Raw genomic sequence first — 9,853 nt, 5'->3', positions numbered from 1 at the left:
GCTTTCATGGTGAAATGAAACTGATTGTGGCTGAACTGTTAACTGTAAGTATGACGTCTTTGCTTATTGTGTTTGATTCAGTGACCTTTAGTGAGAGTTGTTAATTCCAATATCACAGTGCAAAATTAAAGGCATTAAACATTTCTGAACAGTTGTATTGTGAGGAAAGGTGTTGCTGTACGACTATGAAGGTCTTAATTGAATGACAATAAAGGAAACATGACGTCAGAGGCATATCTCAGTCAATAAAACTAAAAAATGAATTGTTGAAATTACTAGTATCTCTGACTTTTGCACAGTATGTAATATTGATGTGTTGTAATATCTATCTGTCCATCCGTCCGTCCGTCCGTCCATCCATCCATCCATCCATCCATCCATCCATCCATCCATCCATCCATCCATCCATCCATCCACACTATCTGTCTGTGTGTTAAAAATAAAAAAGTGAACATTTAAGAATTTTTTTGAAAATGAAATGTTCAGGATTCTGCACTATTTCAAGGTCACTACTAATATTTAAGCACATTTTTTGTAGACTTATCTCTTCCGTTGAATCCTGTGTTCAGACGATTATCAGGTGCAATTGTTTAGGGATCTTTAAAATGATTTATCAAATACTAAGAAATTCTGAAATTCATGTTTCTTATAAATTGTCTAAAATATCTGTATCCATATTCCAGTTGTATTTTTCTCTTATGGACCAACTGGACTTATTTACAAGAGTAAAACTGTAAAAACAAACTTCAATAGGTACCATGCACTTATCAAATTGCTTCTGAAAAGACAGCATTTCATATTTTAACAGCAAAATTCATTAATTACACAACTTTACACTCATACCAATAATATTCTTCAACCTTTGGCTAAGATTAGAGTACCTACTTTGTTGACACATAGCAATAGCAAGTAAAATTGACTGTTTATCAACAAAAAGCAATTTTTCTTTTTTGCACAGGGGGCCATAAGATCCTAGTTACGCCACTTGTGTGGTTGCTGAGTGTTTTCTCAGCCTCTATCCCTTTAAGAACAAGGACAAGAGGAGCATGAGGTGGGGGAGGGGTACTGGCTGGGGTGGAACAGTCCAGTAATGAGCACATTTGAGCATCATATGGCTTAAGACAATATAAGATCAATTTCTTTGGACGTTGTATTTAAATCTGAAGGAAGAGGGGGTTGGAGAGGGAGCAGGATTATTTGGATTTATTTTTGATCTTTTTACCAGTCTTCCAGGGAAGCAGCTTCACCTCTACATCACAGCAGGAGCACGGAAAGGGAACAGAGAGAGAAGCAGGAGCAGGAGCAATGGGAGAAATGCTGTGCCAGATAGGTCTTATTAGGTGCATGACTGGAGGAATGCTGTATTTTTGTATTTAGAGCATGATTTAGAGGGGAGGCCTTGATCTCTTCCACAGTTTCAGGCTCCTGATGGTCTACTATTGCTGTCCATCCATTTTTGTGTGCCGGTGCGGCACATTTGTAGGGGGGGGCAGGCAGAGATGTAATGTCTGATTGAGCGTATTAATGCTGCTGTGTGGATCTGTGGGAGAAAAAAAAACAGGCCTTGTTTGCGCCCTGATCTCCACGCAGAGGAAAACGGCGCGCGGGTGGGAGCTTATGGCCAGCGGGGCCGTGCTGGGAACGAAGGAGAAGCACACCATCTGCATGCCCATGGGAAGAAGCAGGCATAATAAAGGCGTCCATTTCCCCAGGCCCGGCACAGACACAGAGGAGCTAAAACACTGGGATAAGAACCTAATAAGTTTGTTATTCTGGCTATTTTGAATGGACTTTAATAGGCCTTTCTTATTGTACTTCAAGGCTGGGAGGTAACATTGCTCTAGCATTTTCTAATGGGCCTTTTTTTCCTCTTTATTATTACACAGACAAGCTAAACTTAAAGGCTGGGAGTAAAATCCCTTTAACATTACCTGTAAAGCTCCCTTCCCTCTTTTTTTATTGGAATGACAAGCTAAACTTGAAGGCTGGGAGATAAAAGAATTGCTTTAACATTTCCTGTTCTGTTTATCACAGTCTTCCTTTCTTGGCTTCCTTGACATTCTTGGATTTGCCAAAACCTGTTTCATGCATGTCCACTGGAGGCAGGTTTGACTTTGATGATGGGGGGTCGTACTGTGGAGGGTGGGAACAGGGCAAGGCCCATGGCCGAGGGGTCTGCACAGGCCCCCAGGGCCAGGGGGAATATGCAGGGGCCTGGAGTCATGGATTTGAGGTTCTTGGAGTGTACACCTGGCCCAGTGGGAACAGTTACCAAGGAACATGGGCACAGGGCAAGAGGCATGGCATCGGCGTGGAGACCAAAGGCAGGTGGGAGTACAAGGGGGAGTGGACGCAAGGGTTCAAGGGGCGCTATGGGCGGCTGGAGAGCACCAGCAGTGGGGCACGTTATGAAGGCACTTGGAGTAATGGTCTACAGGATGGATATGGGTCTGAGACCTACTCTGATGGAGGTAATGGTTGTAAACCACATGTTTCCTTTCAGTCAAGTAGAGTAGACTTAGCAGATATGGACCTATGTCACTGTACAATGCAGTTAGTATTAATGTTGACCTTTTTTCATACTTCTCAAACCTAAAGGCAATTGCTTTTGAGATTTTTTTTTGACATTATCTTCATGCATTTGTAGCTAAACCAAACTAAGGAGGACTAGGCCAACATTCAGTGGATTATTTTATGCAGGGTGGGCCTATATTACGTGAGTAGTAAGGTAGTAAAAGCTGCTCTTGGCAATTATGTAACACTGCAGTGTGAACTGGATTTGATTTCCTAATGTGAACCGAATCTTCTTTTGTCTCTATACACCAACTCTGTTTACAAAAAACAGAAATGATGGGCCTGTAGTTGATGCCTGAAGTGCATCACCACTCCTCCATCTCAGCCCATTTTCTCCATCTACCCCACTCACGCCTCTGTACAGTAAATCGCCATGGAAACCCAAAGACAGCGGGTCATTGTGTCACCAGAGACTCTAATGCACTCAAACCTGATTGGATTTCTTTTGTGATTCATGTGCTCGTATACAAAGACGCAAAAATAGCCCTAATACTACAGCCCGGGTTACATTAGGACATGCGTGGGGCTTTAAAAAAATCTTCTCACTAAAATGAATCCCTGTACGTACGACCCGTTTATGTTTACGAATCCCAAGACAACATCAGGCTCTCGATCGATTGGAATTACAGAACGCAATGGTGAAATAAAGATGATTACTGTGTATCAGACAGCGCATGTTTTGTCTACCCGCTCGTTTAAATGATGCTGTTGTGAGAATATCGCGTATTGTTATTGTGTCGCTTCAGCACCCTGGACAGTGACTGGCGTTCACGCCGTGATTTCACGTCACTCGGTGAAAAAGAGCCTCAGCGAGTTCGCCTTTGTTTCACAAACAGCGTAATTAGATTGGGTGGCTCTCAGTGCTTATTTATCGACTGACGACGGACGAAGAACTAAAGTAACGGCGTGAAAAAATCAATACGTTGAAATGCATGACATCGATTGCTACGGTTCGTTTTGCCTGATGTCACCCTGCTGGGAAAAAAAACCCAAAACATAACCATCAAGATTAAAACCTGAATGTTTTGCTTTCTAATATGAATTGGCTTATTTACTATTAGAGACCACTACTTAGCTGTGGTTACCAGCAAAGCTAGCATATGTTGTGTTTTGGATGCTGGTATGCTGGTCAACCAGCATGACTTTGCTGGGGTGACCAGCTAAACCAGCTTTGACCAGCAAGAAATGCCATAATGTGCATCTGGTATCACTCCAAGAACACCTGTTAAACCATTTGAATCATTTACACTGTGAAATCAGCCCATCGCCCTCTGAAAAGGAATAAAAGAAAAGAAAATAGCGTAGACCTGGATGAGCTACATGCTGGTCCAAGCTAGTTCATGTTGGTCTATTACTTGTCTGGTGCTGGTTTAGCTGGTCACCCAGCACGATCCTGCTGGTTGACCAGCATACCAGTATCCAAAACACAGCATATGCTGCTGTCGAAACAAAACCTTGTATCTGCGAAATTGTAACTTTACAGGAGAAGAAAAAAACTTATTGTACTTTTAATGTAAGTCAATGGAAGCAGACTTTTTTTCCAAATAATTTTGGGCTATTTCTTTTGGACTGTTCTTCATGAAATTGACACGCAATGCGGCAACAGGCATTTTCAAATTACGTCACAAACCTAAAGACAGGCATACAAGGTTTTGTTCCGACAGCAGCGATATCCTGGAGCAGGGTAGGAAAACCATTACTGACTGATGGACACCACTAAGAACCAACCAACACTTTTAATGGTTTCCAGGATTTTTTTCAGCAAGGCAGTTTCACAGCTTTAGCTTTACAGTCCTGTTGATCTATTTTACTCATATAAACCTGTATCCAGAGCTAAATACACCATTTAACCATGTTAATTTGCTACTATAGACAAAAAGATCTGTATTTTTCTAATTATGCTGACTTTTTAATAATGCCTGTATAAACAGTACATTAAATAATAATACAATTTTATCAGAAAATAACACGAGCAATACCACCTTTCCACAAAACGTTTACAAACATACAAACTTTAAACAGTAGACTGACATATTTGAACTGAATTAGGTTTTATATTTATTTTTCATTCTCATTCATGGGTATATGCCATCTGAAATGTGTCTATGATGACATTCAAAAAATGTGCAAAGGTTTGACTGAAATTCATTCGATGTTTAAGCAAAGGAAAACGCTATTTTATCCCACGTGATAAAAAATGTAAAAATAAGAAATGTAGGTGCAGAAACAGTAAAACTAACATTTAATATGTCGTGATAATGTTATAATTATATTGAAATCTTGAGAAAACAGTCATTGTGTCGTGGTGGTATAAATAACTGGAACAAATGAAAATAACTTATTACAGAAAAACATGCAAATCCATGGCCCTTTATGTTTCTGTATGTAGGTGTACCTGAATAATTCTAAATTAAGTAGACACAGGTGCACATATGAATTATCCTCTTGTGGAACCTTCTGATTCACTCTGTTCTGTCTTTCTACAAGGTACATACCAGGGACAGTGGTTGAGTGGCATGCGCCATGGCTATGGTGTGCGGCAGAGTGTGCCTTATGGCATGGCCGCTGTCATCTTTTCCCCTCTGCGCACTTCCATAAACTCTTTGCGCTCTGAACACAGTGAGGGAGCCCCAACGCCTGACGATGGCTCTGCTGTGAGCGGTGTGGCTGGGATTCCAGTGGGCCGTGGAGGTTTCGTGCTTTGTGCCCAAAGTGATGCAGACAGACAGCGGAAAAGGAAAGGGCGCTTCCGGCAGTCCATTCTGAGTGGCTTGAAGTTGCGGCGGTCTGAGTCCAAGAGCTCTCTAGCAAGCCAGCTAAGCAAGCAGAGCTCCTTCTGCAGTGAGGCCGGCATGAGCACGGTCAGCTCGGCCGCATCAGACATCAACTCCAACGTCAGTCTGGGTGACGTGGAGATGGGAGGCAGCGTGGACGCCACTGTCACTGAGACATATGTAGGCGAATGGCGGAATGACATGCGAACAGGTTGGGGCATCAGCCACCGATCGGATGGCCTGCGCTACGAGGGTGAGTGGTTTGGGAACAAGCGGCACGGCTATGGCTGCACCACTTTCCCTGATGGGACCAAGGAGGAAGGCAAGTACAAGCAGAACATTCTGGTGAGTGGCAAGCGGAAGAACCTAATACCACTGCGCACCAGCAAAATCCGGGAGAAGGTGGACCGTGCTGTGGAAGCTGCTGAGAAGGCTGCAGAAATTGCCAAACAGAAGGCAGAGATTGCACTGTCAAGGTAGACTCAGTAGGGTCCAATTCATGAAACGCTGTAAACCCCTGAAATCCTTGACTTACTATGCACCCTCTAAAGACACATTACACTAAAGGCATTTTTCCACTGGGCAGTGTGGTACGGTATAGTTACAAATCTGTAATCAAGCATTTTGTTGTCATCGCCACTGCCAAGTAAGCCACTGCATACCAGAGTGGCCTCAATTTGTTCACACTTCTTGCCGGTGTGCCAAGTGGGTGTAGTTAATAATGGTGCAAACCATGGACATTAGCAAATGCACTTGAAGCTCTTCCATTGTTGCTACTGTTGTTTGTGTTTACTTACTGTTAATGGTAGATTTCTTGTGACCAATGCTAAAGAGAAATTTGCGTACTCTTATGGTTATGTTATACTATGGGAAATGGACAGAGTCCAGATAGTTCTGGGTTTGGACTTGTAATCGTACTGTGCTGTACCATACTGCATACTGCACAGTGGAATTTAGGTACCAAAAGACACCCCTGAAGTTATGCCATATAGCAACCACTTTTGGTTCACTAAAGAACATTTGATGGAACCATTCTGTAAATGAGGTCTGTAAGTATGAAGAAACTTTTAAAGGTTTAAGCAACCGTCTACATAATGTAAAGTATAATATACATAATGTACTTCATAGCATACACCCAAAACCATTCAGGAGCCTTTTATTTTAAGAGTGCAGCAGTAACACATCTGTTGAATGCTTGTATTTTCCAGCTAGAGATATCAAAGGTGTAACATTATAAGGAAAAGTAATGTTATATGGAGAATGCCATCTGTTGCAGGACGAGTCATGCCCGGGGAAAAGCTGAGGCTGCTGAGGGAGTTGCACAGAGGGCCCTGGAGGAGTGTCGTCTGGCCCGGATTATTGCCAAAGAACTCTCCCCTTCCTTCCATCATTATGGAAATGGTAAGTTGAGAGATAGGTCTCTTCTTGACAAAGGATTTTTAAGGATTGTTCAGGAGACCATGTAATTAAATTCAAGAAACAAATCTTCATTTTTCAGCCTTTTGATCTCAGATGGGTTCTCAATCTTGGTCCCGGTACACCCTGCCTTACATTTTAGAGTTTTCCGTTCTCCAAACACCCCAGTATATAGGGAAATATTAAACTATGCAAGGCATAGTTGAAAAACGCTAACAAATTGTACAAAGTTTTCATTATGCATAAGTCAAAACAACTAACAAGCAATCCTTCCCATCCTCCAGGACTGGAGTGCCAGAGACCAAAGCGTCAAGACAGAAAAGAGAAAGACATGGAAGTGATCTCCACTGGGACAGACAGCCCTGAGCTCTGCACACCAGACACAACTCCCCCAGCCCAGACCCCAGACCTGAGCCCAGCCCTCAGCAGCCCCTCCTCACCTCCCTGTACCCCACCATCCCACCGTGCCAGGAGCGCCTGCTTCATGCGCCAGAGTGCTGTGGATGAACAGGGAGGGGCAGAGATTCAGGTTCTGGTGGAAGGAAGAGGTATAGACAATGGAAGAGGTGGCACCAACAGTTGGACTGCCGACATGTATCCTAACCGTAGGGGCAGCAAGGGAGAAAGCAGCCGCTCCACTACCCCATCCCTGCTTGAGGAGGAGATTGTTCACATCAATGGACACGAGCAAAACTCTCAACACTCGACTCATCACACATGGGAGAATGGCTCTTCCAATCACAAGTCCATTGAGCATGTCTCCTCAGATAAAGTATGGGATCACATGTCCTCCAATCAAAAGCCCTGGAAGCATGCATCCTCCAACCACAAGTCCAGGGAATATGCAATGTCCAATCATAGAGAATGGGAGCATATTCCACCCAGTCACAACTCTATGGACCACAACAAATCTTCCAAGCTCAAACCACAGGTGCACACATACTCCAATCACAAGGCCTTGGGTCATACCTTGTCCAATCACAAAACCCATGAGCATTATTCTTCCAATCACAAGCCAAAGGAGTATGTCTCCACACATGCAAAACCCCAAGACCATGTGTCCTCCCATTACAACCCTCGAGAGCATGTATCTTCCTATCGCAAATCACACGAGCATGTCCACTCCAATCACAAACCAAGCCAGTCCTTTACCAACCATATGGTTGGTGAATCTAGCTTGAATGACTACCAGCCATCAGAGCATGGAGCCAATAGCTCCTCTCTGGGATGGACTGTTGAGAACTCTTCCCAGTGGATCCCCTGCCACTCACAGCTGCCAGAAAAAGAGGAAGAAAAGCTGGATGACTATCGGGTGGAAATGAGGTTCCAGCCCTTAGACTCCATCCCCCAGCAGCACTTTGGCTCAGGCACGGAATGTCCGAGTCTCCAAGGGCACAATTCGCAGAGACTGCGACAGCGGAACCACGAAGGCAAGGAATGGAGCCTTGTGGCCAGAGAAGGGTCCATGGACTCTGTGCAGATGCTGGACAGCCTGAATGTTGGGGTGGATCTGGAGGAATGGCCGTTGCACAGAGATGTCACCCTGTCTCCCCCTTTAACATCCTCTCCAATCACACTGGAACATGACGGAGAGCATCTGAACCTGATCAAAGCAAACTCAGTAAGTACATGGTCATGGTCAAAGGATTGAAGTTTTCATTTTGCATTTGCAATGTAGGCTCTTATCTGAGGCACATATTATCAAAACTGATTAGTAACAGTTGCTAGCATACCCTGATTAGCACTGGTATTATACTGAGTGTATGATTAATGGAAAACTAATTCTATGTTTCTTTCCTTGTTTCTTTCTTCAGGGCTCCAGCTCTGTCCTGGTGGTCATGGTGATTTTACTCAACATTGGTGTAGCCATTTTGTTCGTTCATTTCTTTATTTAAACATAATGGCCTAGAGAATGTTAATAACAGCACTTACTATTATCGAAAAAGTAAGATATGCACATGATGCACACTTAGCACCACTTCTTTATGTAAGGAACCAAGAATTTACATTAGTCAAGTCCATGTACGTTGGACAAGTCCATGTAAATTGTAAGTTTATTTTGTGGTTCCATTAATGATATATTTCCATTGTTATCCATTAGGTATATTTGCTTACTTTTTTCCTTATCCATGATAAAAGCCCATTCACAGTATTATTTAGGACTACAAGTATTGCACACCTTTAGGTTTTGAAGATACAATATTGCCTGATATAATTTAATCATGCCTATCAGCTCTTTTACAAAGTTGTTTCTTTTTTTTTTAATGGCCCGGTTTCTTTTCTGAGCAGTAAGACTGCGTGTAGTTTCGTGAGACGGTCTTGTGGTTTCATGTACAAAGATGTTGTAGCGCATGTGAGGTGGTCAAGTGCAGAAGGCACCGATATGTAACTAGCCAGTCTAAGACTATACACCCCCCCACTAATATCCCAGGGTACAGCCCTATTGGACCGCTGCAACCGCTCATACGTTTATTCATCTCCATACCCAGATTTTGCATTCTCTGTAAGTCTGAGGTAAGAGCTATCTTAAAGGGCTTCATCATGATACCTTTTCATCAGAATCCAAACACACTCATGTATAGTGAATGGGGTAAGCCTGACGCATTCTTCCTTCACCAATACAATCCCCCTTAAGCATCGTCACTGAATGTCAGCACAATTCAGTCAGTCGCTTAGTTCGTTTTATTTCACGCTGAACACATGTTCACTAGCTATACACTTCTATGCCGAACTCGCTACTAAAGAAAATAAGTTGTTTCTTTGTAAAACACATCATTACTTGCTATACAACATGAACCACAACAGAGGTGCATCAGTGGTTGACTATTCCGGCTCATGCTCTGTAAAGTTTGAGACTGTTACCCTTTGACCACTGCTTTCTATATATATATATATATATATATATATATATATATATGTATATATATATATATATATATATATATATATATATATATATATATATTCTATATTACTGAACAGTTAGTATCTTTTAACAGTTTGCAAGATATCATTGATAATGCTGAGTGCCTTTTTAATTGAAAAATCATCCCAGCAAGCAGGCTTTGTATAAGTGACGACACATACAG

The 9,853-nt window shown here is 42.6% G+C and overlaps 1 protein-coding gene across 1 annotated transcript; it reads left to right on the top strand.

The window, feature by feature from the left end:
• The first annotated feature begins 1,072 nt into the window (after window positions 1-1,072).
• Window positions 1,073-8,703, top strand: si:ch211-146m13.3 (junctophilin-3). Its single transcript, XM_017684990.2, has 5 exons — window positions 1,073-2,471; window positions 5,062-5,824; window positions 6,625-6,749; window positions 7,049-8,385; window positions 8,579-8,703. The coding sequence occupies exons 1-5, from the start codon at window positions 2,090-2,092 to the stop codon at window positions 8,657-8,659; spliced, it is 2,688 nt and encodes an 895-aa protein (XP_017540479.1). The 5' UTR covers window positions 1,073-2,089; the 3' UTR covers window positions 8,660-8,703.
• The last annotated feature ends 1,150 nt before the right edge of the window (window positions 8,704-9,853 follow it).

Source organism: Pygocentrus nattereri, chromosome 15 (genome assembly GCF_015220715.1).
Source record: "Pygocentrus nattereri isolate fPygNat1 chromosome 15, fPygNat1.pri, whole genome shotgun sequence".
Taxonomy (NCBI): Eukaryota; Metazoa; Chordata; class Actinopteri; order Characiformes; family Serrasalmidae; genus Pygocentrus; species Pygocentrus nattereri.
The sequence above is the reverse complement of the archived record's forward strand: the minus strand, read 5'-3'. Positions and strand labels throughout refer to the sequence as shown.

Bases quoted from the DNA above. Each gene is read 5' to 3' on its own strand.
- si:ch211-146m13.3 (XM_017684990.2), top strand. From the start codon at position 2,090: ATGTCCACTGGAGGCAGGTTTGACTTTGATGATGGGGGGTCGTACTGT. The intron at 2,472-5,061 runs GTAATGGTTGTA...TCTTTCTACAAG, and splicing joins TGAGACCTACTCTGATGGAG to GTACATACCAGGGACAGTGG. The intron at 5,825-6,624 runs GTAGACTCAGTA...CATCTGTTGCAG, and splicing joins GCAGAGATTGCACTGTCAAG to GACGAGTCATGCCCGGGGAA.